The sequence below is a fragment of the Lontra canadensis genome, unplaced genomic scaffold (genome assembly GCF_010015895.1).
Source record: "Lontra canadensis isolate GAN:19392208 unplaced genomic scaffold, GSC_riverotter_1.0 scaffold67, whole genome shotgun sequence".
In the NCBI taxonomy this organism is placed as follows: Eukaryota; Metazoa; Chordata; class Mammalia; order Carnivora; family Mustelidae; genus Lontra; species Lontra canadensis.
In genome coordinates this window covers 8,035,295-8,054,364 of record NW_022631061.1, presented here as the reverse complement: position 1 = coordinate 8,054,364, position 19,070 = coordinate 8,035,295, and the positions used below count along the sequence as shown (strand labels likewise).

Genomic DNA, 19,070 nt, shown 5'->3' with positions numbered 1-19,070 from the left:
CTTGAGGAAGGTAAAAGCAAATAAAAACAGATTTCTCTCCCTTTCTTATGCCAAAAGTAACATCATAGAATATCTTGTATTTTATTTTTTTTAATTTGAATAAATTCTGAGGCTCTTTCAGTGTTATAAATGGAGAACCTTCTCAGTCTTTTTTATAGCTACCTCATATTTCATTGTATGGATTTATGATAGTTTTCTCTAACCAATCTATTTATTGAGTCTTTGGATGATTGTAGGCATTTGCTAATAGAAACCGCTTCAGTGAGTAGCTTTGTAGATCCCTTGATTCATACATTTGCAGGTAATTCATCAGATACATTCTTAGAAGTGGGGTCACTGAGTCAGTAAATAAATACATTTGTAATTTTGATAGATTTTGCTAAGTTGCCCTCCCTAAGGACTATACTCTTTAGCACTTCCACCGGCATTATAGGAAACCTGTTTCTTCATAGCTTAGTCCACAGAGTGGGTGATCAGCCTCTGTATTTTGGCAGTCTGATAGATAAGAAATTGTGTATTGGAATATCTTAATTTGCATTGATTTTATTGTGAGTGCTGTTGTGTATCTGCTTAGGGGTTCTTTGAATTTTGTGTCCTGTGGGATGTCTGTTCTTGTCATTTGTCCATTTTTTATTACTGGGTTGCTAGTCTTTCTTCCTGATTTCCAGGGGCTCTCTATGTATTAGGACTTTGGCTCATTATTTAAGATAGAAGTTCCTAATATTATGTTCATTTTGTCTTTGGGTTTTAATTAGGAATGGCTTCCCCTCCCCCCATAGAAGTTTTCGTTTCATTTTTAATGTTTTATATTTTAAGTGAAGTTCTCTTCATATTTCCATTGAGAAGTTTGATTTTCAAGAAATTTTATAGTATTACGAGGTCCGAGTTAGCCTGCTGTTAATTTCTTAGAATGAATAAATTTAGCTTAAGTGTTGGCCCTAGTTCTCATAACAACTGTTAAATTAGCAAAATGCAGGTATATCTGTGTCCCTATTTCCATTTAGATGGAATAGCAGTGTTTATGTATTTTTACTTGCTTTTACTTGATTTCTATCAAAACCAGTTTATTTGGATACATCCATCCTTACTGATGAGTCATATAACAAATCTTTTAAATGTTACTAAGTATCGTGTACATACTACCATCAAGGGGTTGATAAGTTTATGAAGGAACTCATAGTCTCATCAGTTTAAATATGATTTGATAAATGCTATATTGGAAGTATGTTGGTATTTAAACCTTACTTTCCAGGGAGACCTTATATAAGACCAGGAAATTTTTAAGCTTTATGGCAGTTGTGGTATTTTGCTTTCTGTTATAAAATATACTGGTAACTGTGTTGGCTGGAGGTATTTTTATTAATTATATCTAATATTTGTTGGCTTAATATTTTATTACATAATGCTTATATTTTCCCATTATAATTTTTCTTTATTGTTTTACATTTGAAACATTTTTACTAGGCTAAAGACACTTCAAGTGAAGAAGTTAATCTGAGTCACATTGTACCCTATGAGCCAGTTTCAGAAGAAAAAGCAAAGGAATTACCTGAATGGAGTGAGAAAGTGGCTCAAAATATTTTGTCAGGTATTATAGTAATGTTAATTTTTTTCCCCTATAGTGTGAAACCTTTGGAATCCATAAGAGAATACTTAGAAAGGCAGTATTTTGTATTTTGGTTCTAAATGAACATTTTATAAATACTTTAAAACAGAAGGAACTAGTCTTTTAGAACATTACATATTATCACATAGGTAGAAATTCTTGACTATTTTCTGTTTAACTTTAGGGAAAATTGGTAGTCAAAATCTTTGGGAATCCCCAAACTCTCAGGATAGCTCTTCTGAACATAAAATTAGTTATTTTCCATTCTTCTTCGAAATTCCTCTTCTTCTAAAAACAATGGTGAGGTACTCATCCCGTCTTTGGAAGCAAAGTAGCATTCCCTAACTACACTGCAATGGAGGTATGAAGAGACCTGAGGATTATAGCTAAGTTGTTTGAGATGTAGGCTGTACTATTTAATTCTGGTTAGAAAGGGTATCAGATCAATTATTTTAAAACCAGAATGATCGGGGCACCTGGGTGGCTCAGCGGGTTGAAGCCTCTGCCTTCGGCTCAGGTCATGATCCCAGGGTCCTGGGATCGAGCCCCACATCTGACTGTCCTCTCAGCAGGAGCCTGCTTCCCTTCCTCTCTCTCTGACTGCCCCTCTGCCTACTTATGATCTCTGTCTGTCAAATAAATAAATAAAATCTTAAAAAAAAAAAAGCCAGAATGATCATTACTGACATATGTCTTTCCACGTTCATTTGTTAACATTTTGGCTTTTCAACTGTTTTAGCTCTCAGATTTTTAGACCTTCTATTTTGTTTTTAAAAACATTGCCAGTCACTCTTTAGTAAGCCAAATTTGTGACCCTGTAAAGAGATCTTGACCAGTCATTTAAACGACTGTCAATATAGATTTCCATCACTGCACTAAAAACCCATTAAAATAATAAAGATGTCTAAAGCAGAGGAAACCTTCAACATGAAAAACCAACAAACTAAAATAAGTGAAAATTAATTAACTAGGAACTAACATAATATTTTGCCCATGTCAGAGAGTTGCTAGAGCTAAGATAAAGCCAGATTTTTCAGTTACAATTTTAACAGTTAAAATTGAGCCTTGATAAAGATTTTCAAAGATGTTCTAAAAAAAAATCTTCACTCTTACTATCCTGTCCCATAACTTTACAGATTGCTAGGCTATTAAGTCAGCATTCAGAAAATTTGCCTATATTCATGTATACATAGATAACTAATTTCAAAGGTTATTTTCTTAAGGTTTTTTAATTCATACTGCTCAAGATAGTTCTATTTATTATTGCTGTGTGACAAACCATCCCAAACTTAATGGCATGAAACAACAAACATTTGTTTGTGGTACTGTGGGCCAGGTATTCCAAAAGTTCACAACAGGGATGGCTTACATCTGCTTCATGATGGCAGGACCTCAGCTAGGAAGACCCAAAGACTGACTAGTGACTCAGCACCTGGGGGCTGGAATCATCTGAAGTCTCCTTCATTCACAAATCTGGCGTCTGGGTTAGAAGAGCTCAAAATCTAGGACTGCCAAATAGAGTACCTAGACATGGTCTCCATGTGTTTGACAGCTTAGCAGCCTTAAGCTAGTCAGGCTTCTACATGGTAGCCCAGGGTTCCAAGCGTGAATGATATAGCAAACAGGCAGAAGCCACATACCCTTTCTAACAAATTCTTGGAAGTTTCCAGTATCTCTCACTATAAGAAGATAACAGATTTAAGGGGATGTGACATAGACCTACCCCACATCTCAATGGGAGGAATGTCAAGGTCATGTTGAAAGAACATGAACAGGGGCTCCTGGGTGGCTCAGTGGTTAAAGCCTCTGCCTTCGGCTCGGGTCATGATCCCAGGGTCCTGGGATCGAGCCTCACATCGGGCTCTCTGCTCGGTGGGGAGCCTGCCTCCTCCTCCTCTCTCTCTCTCTGCCTGCCTCTCTGCCTACTTGTGATCTGTCTGTCAAATAAATTAAAAAAAGATCTTTAAAAAAAAAAAAAAAAAGAAAGAACATGAACAGTGATACTATTTGGCTACCTTTGGAAAGTACTGTATGCCACTAACTCTTTTTTTTTTTTTTTTAAGATTTTATTTATTTATTTGACAGAGAGACAGACAGTAAGAAAAGGAACACAAGCCGGGACAGTGGGAGAGGAGAAGCAGTCTTCTTGTTGAGCAGGGAGCCCAGTGCAGGGCTCGATCCCAGGACTCTGGGATCATGACTTGAGCCAAAAGCAGACACTTAACGACTGAGCCACCCAGGCACCCCTCTATGCCACTAAGTCTTAGGCCTCCTAAGTACCACACAGATTGCATGTACTGGTTCTATTCAAAGAGCAGAGTACCCTTAGAATCAGCTAATTCTGGGGACAGATCTCTTTAGAGATTTCAGAAAAACTCTGAGCAGTGCATCATTTGAAAATGAGCAAAAATCACACTCTGATAACACTTAGGGGCCTGCTTTACTACTTGAGACTTTAGTAGGCTTTTGTAACTCTTCTCTTTCCTTTTTATCTCCTCAGTTCTAGCAATAGCCCTAATAGTTGGTTATGTTAAAATTATTTAACTGCCACTCAGAGTACATACCTCTTTATGTGCTTTTTAATAGGTAGAATGAAAACCAACTAGCTCATCAAATACTTAAGGTACAGGTAATAAAAAAAAGTGGCAGAAAATATTCAAGATTTACTCCAGGGAAAGTGATCTGATCTGTCCAGAGACAGTTTCTACCTGACTCATGCAGGCTCTATACAAAGATAAGTAATCAGGGATCTAAAGAGCTTATTCACTTTATCCCATGGTTTGTTCCTGTCTAGTGTCTGGAGATCAGTAAAGATCAGTAAAAGTTACAGTACAGTGTTTTGTGAATATAAAAAGTGAAAAAACATGAAGTTACTGCTTAAAATTTACCTGTGTAGCATATTGGCTTGAAAGGCTAGAATTACACTTTTAAGAAGGCAACTGCCAAACATTTTAGATGGACATTTTTTTTAATTAATTAATTTATTTGACAGACAGAGATTACAAGTAGGCAGAGAGGCAGGCAGAGAGAGAGGAGGAAGCAGGCTCCCTGCTGAGCAGAGAGCCCGATGCGGGGCTCGATTCCAGGACCCTGAGCTCATGACCTGAGCCGAAGGCAGAGGCTTTAACCCACTGAGCCACCCAGGCGCCCCTTAGATGGACATTTTAATAAGCTCATTTGGGAAGAGGTAGAGGGATCATCAACAATAGACTGATAAGAGCACCAGCCGCATTGGGTTAGATTTGAGTGAGATCATTTTAAGTCGTCTGGCAATTTCTCATTTATTCAGTATACATCCATTGCCTGGATGGCATGCCATTAAATGGTTGCATATAAGATGAATATGGATAGAATAAATCTGTATCTGGATCTACACATGCCATTTAAAAGATCTTAATAGCTACCAGTAAAACATTACATTTCCTGATCTTCTATTGTAATATTTTAGGTTTTAAAGTATTCCCTATTATACACTCTTCCATGGTGATAACTTCTTTATAATTTGCATCTAGTATTTCTCTTTCTCAATCTTACGACTTTTCACTTATCTAATTTCCATTTATTCTTAGTCATCAATGGACTCTTGTTTATTTTATTGTAGGAGTATAGTCTACTTAAGCATTCCTTTGCTTCATTGTCATTTATGATTTCTCAGTCTTCCTTCTTCAAGTTCAGCCAGTTTTTTACTTCTTAAATCTTTTCAACCTGTAAGTTAACTGCAAACACCTTATGTATATTTTTAATAGAGGTCTTCAGTCCCTTCATTGTTATGGGAATTCCTTGCTGGAAGATACTTGTCTGGGTTTGAGACCTGGTCCTCCTGCAGGGGAGGACAGCAGGGTAGTGTTTGAGCTAGAGGTGGACATGTTGACTAAAACAGGAAGAGAAACACAACAGTTTTTCTAATCAGTTACCACTTGGCAACTTTATTTCATTGTTTTTTATTTATTTTTATTTTTCATTGTTCATATTTTTAAATAAACAGGATTTTCACATGTCACTGCATGCTTACTCACTCACAGGCCAGAGTAATTACATAAAAACCATGCCACAGACCTTTGGAGAATATACTTAGGTATTTTATATGTCTAGCTTTAAAAGCTGCTTTTTTCAGGGTATAGCCAAAAAGGAAATATTTAAAATTGTAAGCTCTCCAAGGCAAGGTAACACCTTCTTCTTCCTCTTAGGGGAAACTATTCTCCTGGGGATTTTTCCTTGCTTTTTCCATCTCTTCCCACTTCTTCTTTCCTCAAGTGTACACAGGGACTTTTCACTAGAGAAGTCTGTGCTATCCTGCTTTCTGTCTTGACAGTCTCATTTTTCGTGTATGCTCTAAGAAACATTGAGCAAAACCAAAGGGCTGGGAACTACTCTCATGAGAAATGGCTAAACCATCTAGGCTTCCTGTTTTCTTCTTATGTATTGAGTATTCTTCTCTCTTTGTCATTCAGGTTTATGTTATAAATTAAAAGGTGTGGAGATCATGGGATTTGGGTTTGGGATTGAGGAACAGGACCCCTGCCTTGTGCCTTTTGTCTAAAGCAAGCAAGCAAGAGTTCTGCCTTGATGTTCGAGATCTAGCAGGTTTATTGGTTTCTAATTTGCATCATTTGTGTCTAAACCCCTCAGTACTTCATAGAGGAAAAGTGGTACCTGGACTAAGGCAAGAACAGGGAAGCCTGGGTCCTCAAGCCAAATACTGTATATTGGCACCAAAACCCAAAATTAGTGCCTAACAATAGTAATAATAGTGTGATAAATAACGTATAGAGAGATACCTACAAGTTGTAGTAGCAGCAGAGTAATACAGAACTATGTTACTGAGTGATCTGTGACCTAAGTACTGAAAGATAAATTTACTTAGAAAAAGTGTATTCCAGGCAGAAAATTACAATTGTAAAGTTGGCTTAAAAGTTTATGGTGTGTTTAGGATCTGAACATTGAATTCCTTGGGTTTTTTCCTTTGATTTATTAAAGGGTTTATAGGTATAATCAGCTCTAATATTGTGGACTTTTTAATTTTCGTATAAAAAGGTGCTTCCTGGGTGAGCTGGGGTTTGGTCAAAGGTGCTGAATTTACCGGCAAAGCAATCCAGAAAGGTGCTTCTAAACTCCGTGAACGGATTCAACCAGAAGAAAAACCAGTGGAAGTTAGTCCTGCTGTGACCAAGGGACTTTATATAGCAAAGCAGGCTACAGGAGGAGCAGCAAAAGTCAGTCAGTTCCTGGGTAAAGTAACTTTGGAGGACTTTACTTCTTTCAGTTAAATTAAAAATGATCTCTTAATTCAGGTTAATCTAAATGTTCATTTAGATGGTTTAACCTTAAGAGTAAAGGATTAGGACAAAGCAGTATCGTCTTGCTACTCATAGTGGGATCTATAGCAACAACATCAACCTGTCTGAGAGCCCTAGAAATATTTCAAATACTTGGTACACATTACTGATTCAGAAACAAGATCTCTAGGTGATTGTTATTTGCATATTAGTTTGAGAAACATTGGTTAAAGGATTATTTTGATGTGTCAGAAAGAGGAGTGTCCATGCCTTTGAAAAGGAATGGCTCTGAATGTATTTGCTATCCTTGAATATGACACGTTCTTTTAAAGACAGCTCACTATGTCTTAGTTGGAGTGGGGTGGGAGGGATGTATTGTTTGAATTAAGCTGATTCGGTGATTCTGATGTCAGCCTTCCCAAGTAATATGTCTCTTCATCTTCCTTGCGAATCATAGATCTAAAGTGTGGTATTTTAAGATGGCCAGATAACTCCTTAATGAATTATCATTAGATTTAGTAACATTATCTTTTTGGTATTCAGTGTTCTTCCAATCAGATTTTGATTTGTTTACTTTTATATAGACTTAAATACTTTATTACTATTTCAGTGAAATATTTGTCAATGTGGAGAAAACAGAAGTACACATAGCTGGAAAACATGAAAGATGGACCTACAAGTCTTGTATTGCAGCAATCTTGGTTTTTTTTTTAAGCAAATTGCCAAAAAGAACATTATGTTTAAGAGGCAAAGTTTTATCACTAGGTTCTGCAAACGTATCTTTAAACCAAATAATAACCTTTGTTTAAAAACTGGCCAGCCTTGGTTCTCATCCTTATATAGAAATGCTAAATTATGCAATAAAACAACTTTGGATGCCCATGTAAGAATTTTGCTAAAAAGTGGTAAAATCAAGGAAAGAATACATTTTTTCTAAGTGTTTCCCCTTTTTTATGGTTTCATTAGTTGATGGAGTTTGCACTGTAGCAAACTGTGTTGGGAAGGAACTAGCTCCACACGTCAAGAAGCATGGAAGCAAACTTGTTCCAGAATCTCTTAAAAAAGACAGAAATGGGAAGTCTACCTTGGATGGTGCTATGGTTGTAGCTGCAAGTAGTGTTCAAGGTAACAAAGAACCATAAATTTAACTAGGAAGGTCCATTTGTTTTGCTGTAGTTTTACTTACTTCTAAATATATTTGCAGGATTTTCAACTGTCTGGCAGGGATTGGAATGTGCAGCCAAATGTATTGTTAACAATGTTTCAGCAGAAACTGTACAAACTGTCAGATACAAGTAAGTTGAGTTTTATCATTTTAATGAATAAATCTGTTCTAACATTTGCAAAAATTCAGGACAGTTAAAATGACTGTGCCATTATTGAGTATCTAATAAAACAATTTTTTACTCTGTTTTTCTTAATATTTTTGACAAATTAATAGAAATATGTAACTTTGCCTTATATTACTAATGGTTATATTTGTTCATCATTCATGCAATGAGTAAGCTTAATGAAAAAGAATCCTGTAATTTCTGAATACCTTATTAACTGCATGTTCTTGTGATGGGTGATGTTTGCCAGTAGTTTTGATGGGAAAAACTTGAATTTTAGTTAATCTGTTGTACCTTGTTAACGTTAGCCCCTTCTGTATACAAAGAATGTTAAATATTGCCACATCTTATTTGACTCTACCATTATTCATTCTTATTGGAGTGGACAGATGGTATGTTAACCTATTTCCTATATTAAAATGTGAACAAACATAGAAATGAGGGATCTGCCCAGGCTAATCTGATAATTGTTAAAGGTGAGACTTAAAACAGGATCATCTGATTTTAGCTCTTCATTCTTTATAAGTCCTCGAGGAATCTAGGTTTAAAAAATAAATCTAGTATGAAGGACCCGAGTTCCTTTCTTAGCTTTGAATTAGTTTAAAGTCTAATGTTAAATTTTTATTTAGAAACTAAAAAGTAATATTCATGGTATTCTCAACTCTCAGTTATTTGTTTTAATTATCTACTCACAACATTTCAGATCATACTTACGTATCAGACATTTGTGTTCAGTGCTTTTTAATATATGTATTTAATCTTCAATACTATTTTTTTTTTTTTTGAGAGAAAGGGGAGAAAGAAGGGTGGGGGAGGAGCAGAGGGAGAGAGAGAGAGAGAATCTTAAGCAGGCTTTGTGCCCAGTGCAGAGTCCAATGTGGGCTCCACCTCACAAACCTGAGGTCATGACCCCAGCCAAAATCAAGAGTCAGACACTTAACCCACCGAGCCACCTAGGCACCTCTAATCTTTAACACTATTATCTCCATTTTACAAATGAGGAAGCCAAAGCATAGAGCTGTTAAATAACCTTGTTGAAGATTATATCCCTAGTAAGTGGTAGAGCTGGGATGTAAGCCAGGTCTCTCTCTGTCATGCATTGTGAAGAACAGTACTTCTGTGCAAGTTTAGTATCTAGAGTTAGAAATCACGATCTATCATGCATTTACATTCTCTCCCACTATAGTAAATTACTAGTGGCTTAGGAAAAACTAACTTAGTTTCCAGACTGAGTTGATTTGATCTCCAACTGGAGCATGCATATCTTTTGAATCAAAGCAACATAACATCTTGATCAAAAGATTTGGCAAAGAAAATATAGAATAGATCTGAAATTCTTTTTGTGGAAATAAAACAAGTCTTCCAACTTTCTACCTCTGGGTACTTTTAACCTTGATCTCTAGTACTCTTTGTGTTGTGACTCTGAGGTTATTTTGGTGGATCAATCGTAATTAGAAAAATAGTTTTTTCTTTTGTTGCAAGAGTCCAAGAAAATCAGCTGTGCCTTTTCGGCCAAAAGTGAATTATTTTTAGATTATCAGTATCATTTGTTGCCTAAATTGTTAGGCAGTCATGTTAGAAAGTAGTAAATGCTTCCAGCAGCTTTGCCTATTTCCTACTTTATTTTTTAAAAAATGCTTATCTAAGTACAATTAAATAGAGCTTTATTAAAGGTTAGCAAGTTTTTTTGTAGATACTGTATTTTTGGTCCTTAGTGAGGAGACCTTAATATGATGAAAAAAGGACACTTTTTAACAGTGGTGCTGAGCTAATTTATTTTTATTATGGTATGTATTGCTGTTCTTTTTATCCTTTACTCCAGAGATTTGTGGAGTGAAAAAACAGGTGAGAATTTAGTTAAGTAGGTTTATATTTCTAACTATAAAGCTACTTTGGTCTTAGTAGTAATTTAATTAGAAACTTGGAAAGATATGATGTGCAGTGGGGATGTAAAGGGTTTTGTAATACTGTTTCCTCACTTATGAATAATCTGGCCCAGAAGTAGGAATTGTCTTTTAAATGAAGAAACTACAAGTATCAAACCAGTAATAATATTTATCACTGAAGAAATGGAAGAGCTAGTTATTAATTTAATTTAGTTCTGATTTATTTACATAAATTTACATTTCTGAATGTAAATGTAATCTGTATTTTTATATTTATGATTTTACACTTTGAAAAAGTATTTGATAGCATAAGCATTTGTGTTTCTTTTCTAGTCCAACTGATGATCGTGTAATAAAATTTGTATTCTTATTGACTATAAGTTATTCTCCCAAGTTGTTTTGAATCTGCCATAATTATATGCATTATGCCTAGGAGAAAAACAAATGTCTTATATATACTTCCTTATCTGATTTGTGGTGTTGAAAGCCAATACAGAAGATTATCTTTTCATTTAGGCATATTTAAAAGCAGATTGTGTTAGAGAAGTGTATTATTTATACCTTTCATGGATTTATTTTTTATACCTACAAATACCTATTTTTGTTTACTTATTTATTTAATTTTAGTTTATTTTTTCAGTGTTCCAAGATTCATTGTTTATGTATCACACCCAGTGCTCCATGCAATATATGCCCCCTCAATACCTCCCACCAGGCTCACCCATCCCCCCACCCCCTTCCCTTGCAAAACCCTCAGTTTGTCTCTCAGAGTCCACAGTCTCACATGGTTCGTCTCCTTCTCCAATTTCCCCCAATTCACTTTTCCTTTCCTTCTTCTAATGTCCTCCATGTTATTCCTTGCTCTCCACAAGTAAGGGAAACCATATGATAATTGACTCTCTCTGCTTGACTGACTTCACCCAGCATAATCTTCTCTAGACCCATCCACGTTGATACAAAAGTTGGGTGTTCATTCTTTCTGATGGAGGCATAATATTCTATTGTGTATATGAACCATATCTTCTTTATCCATTTGTCTGTTGAAGGGCATCTTGGCTCTTTCCACAGTTTGACAACTGTGGCCATTGCTGCTATAAACCTTGGGGTACAGATGGCCCTTTTCACTGCATCTGTATCTTTGGAGTAAATACCCAGTAGTGCAATTGCAGGATCATAGGGTAGCTCTGATGTGATTATCTGTTTTTTGAGTGTTGAATTTGAGGAGTTCTTTATAGATCTTAGATATCAGCCCTTTGACTGCAGTGTCATTTGCAAATATCTTCTCCCATTCTGTGGGTTGCCTCTTTGTTTTGTTGACTGTTTCCTTTGCTGTGCAGAAGCTTTTGATCTTGATGAAGTCCCAAAAGTTCATTTTCACTTTTGTTTCCTTTGCCTTTGGAGACATGTCTTGAAAGAAGTTGCTGTGACCGATGTCGAAGAGATTACTGCCTGTGTTCTCTAGGATTTTAATAGATTCCTGTCTCACATTGAGGTCTTTTATCCATTTCGAGCTTATCTTTGTATATGGTGTAAGAGAATGGTCGAGTTTCATTCTTCTATACATGGCTGTCCAATTTTCCCAGCACCATTTATTGAAGAGAATGTCTTTTTTTCAACTAGATATTTTTTCCTGCTTTATCAAAGATTATTTTAGCATAGAGTTGCAGGCCCATATCTGGACTCTTTACTCTGTTTCACTGCTCTGTGTGTCTGTTTTGTGCCAGTACCATGCTGTCTTGGTGATCACAGCTTTGTAGTAAAGCCTGAAATCAGGTAACATTATGCCCCCAGTTTTGTTTTTCTTTTTCAACATTTCCTTAGCAATTTGGGGTCTTTTCTGGTTCCATACAAATTTCAGGATTGTTTGTTCCAGTACTTTGAAAAATGCTGGTGGAATTTTGTTTGGGATGGCATTGAAAGTATAGATTGCTCTGGGCAGTATAGACATTTTAACAATGTTTATTCTTCCGATCCATGAGCATGGAATGCTTTTCCATCTTTTTGTGTCTTCTTCAATTTCTTTCATGAGTGTTCTGTAGTTCCTCGAGTACAGATCATTTACCTCTTTGGTTAGGTTTATTCCAAGGTATCTATGGTTCTTGGTGCTATCGTAAATGGAATTGATTCTCTAATTTCCATTCTATAGTTTCATTTTTAGTGTATAAGAAAGCAATCGATTTCTGTACATTGATTTTGTATCCTGCCACACTACTGAATTGCTGTATGAGTTCTAGTAGTTTGGGGGTGGAGTCTTTTGGGCTTCCATATAAAGTATCATGTCATCTTTGAAGAGAGTTTGACTTCTTCTTTGCCTATTTGAATACCTTTTATTTCTTTTTGTTGTTTGATTGCTGTTGCTGGGACTTCTAGTACTATGTTGAGCAGCAGTGGCAGGAGTAGGCATCCTTGTCGTGTTCCTGATCTCAAAGGGAAGGCTGCCAGCTTTTCCCCATTGGGAATAATAATCACTTTGGGTTTTTCATAGATAGATTTTAGGAAGTTGAGAAATGTTCCCTCTATCCCTATGCTTTGAAGAGTTTTAATCAGGAGCAGATGCTGTATTTTGTCAAATGCTTTTTCTGCATCAGTTGAGAGGACTATGTGATTCTTCTCTATTCTCTTATTGATTTGTTCTATTACATTGATTGACTTGTGAATGTGGAACCACCCTTGCATCCCAGGGATAAATCCCACCTGGTCATCTTTTTAATGTAATGGTAGTCTTTTTAATGTACAGTTGTTGGATCCTCTTAGCTAGGATCTTGTTGAGAATCTTGGTGTCCATATTCATCAGGGATACTGGTCTGAAATTCTCCTTTTTAATGGGCTGTTTGCCTGGTTTGGGGATCAGGGTAATGCTGCTTCATAGGAAGAGTCTGGAAGTTTTCCTTTTGTTTCTATTTTTTTGAAACAGGTTCAGGAGAATAGGTATTATTTCTTCTTTGAATGCTTGGTAGGATTCCTCAGGGAATCCATCAGGTCCTGGGCTCTTGTTTTTTGGGAGGTTTTTGATCAACTGCTTCAATCTCATTACTAGATATTGGTCTATTCAGGTTGTCAGTTTCTTCCTGTTTCAGTCTTGGAAGTGTATAGGTTTCCAGGAATGCATCCATTTCTTCTAGGTTGCTTAACTTATTGGCATATAGCTGTTGATAATAATTTCTGATTGTTTCTATTTCCTTGGTGTTAGTCGTGATCTCTCCCCTTTTGTTCATAATTTTATTAATTTGGTTCCTCTCTCTTTTCTTTTGGATTAGTTTGGCTAGTGGTTTATCAATCTTATTAATTCTTTCCAAGAATCAGCTTCTAGTTTCGTTGATGTGTTCTGCTGTATCTCTAGTTTCTAACTCATTGATCTCAGCTCTGAGCTTAATTATTTCCTTTCTTGTGCGTGGGGCTGGCTTAATTTCTTGTTGATTTTCCAGTTCTTTAAGGTGTAAAGAGAGTTGGCATATTCGGGGTTTTTCAATTTTTTTGAGTAAGGCTTGGATGGCTGTGTGTTTACCCCATAGGACTGCCTTTGCTGTATCCCGTAAGTTTTGGACCAATGTGTCTTCATTCTCATTGGTTTCTGTGAATTGTTTTAGTTCTTCTTTGATTTCCTGGTTGATCCAAACATTCTTGAGCAGAATGATCTTTAGCTACCAAGTGTTTGTATTCCTTCTAACCTTTTTCTTATGGTTGAGTTCCAGTTCCAAAGCATTGTGGTCTGAGAATGTGCAGGGAATAATCTCAGTCTTTTAGTATTGGTTGAGCCCTGATTTGTGACCAAGTATGTGGTCTATTCTGAAGAAAGTTCCATGTGCGCTTGAGAAGAATGAGTATTCTATTGTTTTAGGGTGGAATGTTCTGTATATATCTTTGAGGTCCATCTAGTCCAATGTGTCATTCAAAGCTCTTGGTTCTTTATTGATTTTCTGCTTAGATGATCTGTCTATTGCTGACAATGGCATGTTAAGATACCCTACAATTAATATGTTCATATCAGTAGGACTCTTTATTTTGATTAACAGTTGGCTTATGTAGTTGGCTGCTCCCTTATTGGGGGCATAAATACTTAGAATTGTTAGATCTTCCTGTGGATAGACCCGTTAAAAATGATGTGGTGTCCTTCTGTATATCTGACTACAGTCTTTAGCTTAAAATCTAATTTATCTGATATGAGAATTGCTACCCCAGCTTTCTTTTGAGGCCTGTTGGAATGAAAGATGGTTTTCCATCCCTTCACTCTCAGTCTGGATGTATCTTTAGGTCCCGAATTGTCTCTTGTAGAGAGCATATGGACAGATCCTGTCATTTTATCCAGTCTGCAACCCTGTGCTGTTTTATGGAAGCATTTAGGCTGTTCAGATTGAGAATGATTATTGAAAGATAAGTTTTTATTGACATCATGTTGCCTGTTTCTATCGGTTGTTTCTTGTTTCTATAGGTTGTTTCTGTGGTTGTCTCTGTAAATTTCTGTTCTATGTCACTCTTGGGTTCTTTCCTCTTTATGGACCCCCCCCCCCCAATATTTCTTGTAGTGCTGGCTTGGTGGTCACATACTCTTTCAAACCTTGCCGGTCTTGGAAGCTCTTTGTCTCTCCATCCATTTCGAATGTCAGCCTTGCTGGGTAAAGTATTCTTGGATGCATGTTCTTCTCATTTAGTGCCCTGAATATGTCTTGCCAGCCCTTTCTGGCTTGCCAGGTTTGTGTGGACAGGTCTGATGTTATTCTAGTGGACCTTCTTCTGTATGTAAGGAATCTCTTCGCCCTAGCTGCCCTTAGGACCCCGTTTCTAAAATTATGATTTGTGAATTTCATAGTTATGTGTCTGGAGGTCTTTCTAGATTTGTTGGTCTTGGGGGGTATCCTTTCTGCCTCTAGGACAGAAACACTTGTTCCATTCCCCAGACTAGGGAAATTTGTTAGGCATCCCAGTAATTTGTTAGGCATCCCAATAATTGTGACATTGGAACGTTTCATGGTGTCATTTTTCCCCCTAATTCTGTTTTCATGGCTTCTAAGCTGTTGGTTCCAGGCCTCCTCCCGATCCTTCCTTTCTATCAGTTTGTCTTCTAGATCACTAATTAGATCTTTTGCCTTGGTTACTCTAGGTGTTAGAGTATTTAGATTAGATTGATCTCACTGATAGCATTCTTTAGTACTGCCAGATCAGCCCTCACTTCCACCCTTAGAGTTTCTGTGTTGCCACTAATGGTCTCCTCCAAGCCAGCCATTGCCTGGATAATTGTTACCCTGAATTCCCTTTCCAACATACTGTTTATGTCCTTATCCAGTAGATCGTGGCAGAGGGCACAGTCTCTGATTTTTCCTCTGTTGAGTGTTCCTCCTCCTAGTCATTCTGGTGAGAGGTGGTTGAGAGGATGTATAGCTGAATATATCAGCCACACTCTAGGCAAGGTGCACCCTGGAAAGTTTTGGAGCAATTAGAAGTCACCACCAAAAAGAAAGAAAAAAGAGAAAAAAAAAGAAAACCCTGCCAAAATGCACCTCAAAAATAAGATTTATAAGGTACATGAACAAAACGAACAAACAAAAAGACCAACAAAAATAAAAGACAAGAGAAAAAAAAGAAACACCCGGCCAAAATGAACCCCAAGAATAAGATTTATATAGTACAAAAACAAATACACAGAAACCCTAACAGAAGAATAAGATGGGAAGATGCTTATAAACTCTGGATGTGGGCGAGGAAGGTTATTTCAGTTCTTCCTGTGTGAATCTTGTTATTTTTGTTAAAGGACTCAACTTTCCAGAGATACAGGGAAATTGAAACTGGTTTATATATAGGGGTGGCATTGAATAGGGAAAAAAGATTATATTGAAGCTTATATCTATATGTATTTAAAAAAAAAATACAGGTATATTATACAGGTATATAAATACAGGTATGAAAAAAGTTCCAGTTAAAAAGTTATTATGGAATATGTTGCATTAAACCTCTAGTCATAATGGAAAGTAGGCTAAAAAAAAAAATTAAAAGAATAAGAATCATAAGAACGAATTTTTAAAAAAGAAAAAAGAAAAGTTGTTATCTATGAAATATACAGGTTTTGGGGCAATACCAGGAGATTAATATATTGTTTTCCCCTGATGTTGGGGTTTTACATTTTTATGGGGACTCTGTGGTCGTTATCCTCTTGTTCTTTTGGCTTATCTTCTTGGGGAGGGTCCTGCTTGGGCTGAGTCACCCTGCCCCCTATTAGGGGATTGGCTCTGTGGAAACGGGTTTTTCAGGCTTTTGTTTTCTGGAGGTTTTGTTCTTTGGTGGCTTTTTGTGGCTTTTGTGGCTTTTCGGAGGTTTAGTGGAAAGCAAACTGTCCACACCCAGACCTCTGCCTCAGAGAGAAACCTCAGACTGCTTCCCTCTGGGTGGTCCAGAACACACAGACGCCCCCCATGCAAACTCCGCTGAACACCACAGCTCCCCACAGGTGGTGCTCACTCCCAGCCACTGTTATTGGTGGTCACCTGAGGCCCCGCTTGTTTCTGCACCCCTGTGCCACTAAAACCGCGTTATTGGTCCAGGCAAGCCCAAACCCAGGTTGCTGCCATTGCCGGTACTGCTATCTGGGGCCCACGCCCACAACTGACACACTTGCACCAGGCAGAGGCACAGGTCGTGTAATGCTGCCGGTCAAGGGACCCTGACCTGAGACTGCCCTGGGTTCTCTCAGGCACAGGCTGCACACCCCGCGGCCACGCAGGTCGTAATCGGCTGCCAGCCCAGAGACTGCAGGCTGGCGCCTACACCGGACTCCCTGAGGCGCGGGCGGCGGTGCACCCAGCTGGAGAGGTGGTACAAGCCGCGGAAAGCCACAGGCTCAGGGACCACGGACTGGACTCCCTTGCCGGACTCTCTCTGGCTCGAGTGGTTGCTGGTGGTAACCACCCTGGGATCCTGGGCTTAGGTCTGTGCCCCTAACTGCCCAGTTCCACCAGTTGCCCCTGAAGATCTTTTGCTCTTTTTGAGTGCTTTTAACCAGTCTCCAAGTTAATGCTGGTCCCCAATCACAGGGCACTTTTGTATTGGGGTATTACTTTCAAATGGTTTGCTTCTGGTGGCTCCCTCCCCCTTCTGTTTATCCTCCAATATCTGTCCAAGTGTTCCCACTCCCATTACCTCTCCACTGATACCTTCTGCTCCTGTAGAGATCTAGAAGTGTACAATCTTACATCTCAGACTGATTTATGGGTGTTCAGAGTGTTCTGGTAGATACTTAGCTTACTTTAGGAGACTGGTTGAAACAGGGTCTCCTACTTCTCTGCCATCCTGCCCCTCCTTTCATGGTTTTATGATTAAAGATTATGTTCATTGATTATGAGTGGTTTATCTAAAGAGCTGTATAATTATATTCTTAAAACTTAGGTAAATATGTAGGAACTGTTCATTAAGACTGTTTTTATCAGTTACATTAATACTTTTGTCTTTAAATTTAGGATCATGAAGACATACAGGAACAATAAAAATAAGTAACTTTAAATCTACTGTATTTAATTGCAGCATGGTATCTACTAAATAATTCCTCACTCTTCTACATAGCTTCTAAGTTTCAGCTTTAAGCTCCTTTTTTTTCCCCCATTTGAAATTGTTTAGAGGATGGGGTGCCTGGCTGGCTCTGTCAAAAGTGGGTGTGACTCTTGATCTTGAGGTCCTATGTTCAAGCCCCACGCTGGGTAATAGAGATTACTAAAAAAAAATAAACTTTAAAAAATTAAATAGTTTAGAGGAAAATCATATAAATTCAGAAAGATCCATTCTTGTTTTCCCCTTATTAAAATTTTATCTTATTCTAAGACAAAATGTGTTCTCCATTTTTCAGAAGAATAAGCTTAGTAAAATTGTTTTTCTATAAGGAATTTACCTTTTCAAGATACAGTATTTTATTGGTTTGTTTAGTGAATTTTAATTAAAATTCCCCTTAAATTTGCACTAGGTGAAGGGGCAAATTCAAATTCATTGATGGTAATTTTTTTGGCAGATGTCATATTACCCAAAACCAGTTCTGTATAGCATCGATTCAGGAGTTCTATAAGATCAGTCTTCTCTTTTCCATATGGTAACTATATAAGTATTTAAAGATTATCATCATGTGTTCCACTTAACTTTTTCTTAACTTCAAAATACTCCCTGTTCCTTTAATTCCATATATAGTATGGTTTCCAGATCCTTCATTTACCAGTGTTCTTCTCAAAATGGAACCCAGAATTGAATGTAGTGTTATGTATTGTGACCAGATAGAATACAGTGGGATTTGCCTCCCTCATTTGGTCATATTTAGCATTTGAGAAATAGGGCATACAACACAAAGAGTGTTTCTTTTTAGTAGCTGTTACTTCATTGACCCATATCAAACTTGGGCTTTTTAAAGAAATGTACCTTTTATTTAAAATCTGGGCCTTCGTCTTATTTTTGGACAGTTGATACATGTACCTAAGACTAAGAACTTTGTATTTACATTTGCTTAATTTCTTCTTGTTGATTTTGACTCATCATTAAGTCTGTCTTTCAGTTTGGCTTCAGATTTAGTGTAAATCATATTAGCCAGAGTTCCATTTAATGTTATCTTTAGATTTGAAAGACATGTCTTTTTAATGTCTTAGATATTTTCCTTCATTTTTCATGAATAAAGTCTATTCACATGCTCACTGTAGCCTCTCCTTCTGATTGATCTTGCTCAAAGACTTACTGCTTGTTAAGATTAGTGGGTCAGCTGTCCACAAATTTTAACAGTATTCTCATTTAACTCACAGTTCAGTTTTGTCTTATCAGACTACTTCTCAGGGTCGTTGTCTTCCATATACATTCATTAAATATTGGTTCTAAGGTTTCACTCTTTGGTCAGTCTTTTTCTGTTCTTTGTGGTTCTTTGTTCTTTATACTGGTGTCTATAGTTACAACCTCTCAAATCTATGTTTCCAGTTAATTTTTGTTTTAAACTTTAAGCTTCATGAATCCCAACTGC

At 37.1% G+C, this 19,070-nt stretch overlaps 1 protein-coding gene across 3 annotated transcripts in view; it reads left to right on the top strand.

Annotated features, from left to right (window-relative positions):
* SPART (spartin) overlaps positions 1-19,070 on the top strand; it is a 36,780-nt gene that overhangs the window by 13,235 nt on the left and 4,475 nt on the right. For all 3 annotated transcript variants that reach the window (XM_032880069.1, XM_032880068.1, XM_032880070.1), the window contains exons 5-8: positions 1,465-1,588; positions 6,641-6,835; positions 7,849-8,007; positions 8,087-8,177. In XM_032880069.1, coding sequence (XP_032735960.1) covers positions 1,465-1,588; positions 6,641-6,835; positions 7,849-8,007; positions 8,087-8,177 — 569 coding nt within the window. The remainder of the gene's footprint in view (positions 1-1,464; positions 1,589-6,640; positions 6,836-7,848; positions 8,008-8,086; positions 8,178-19,070) is intronic.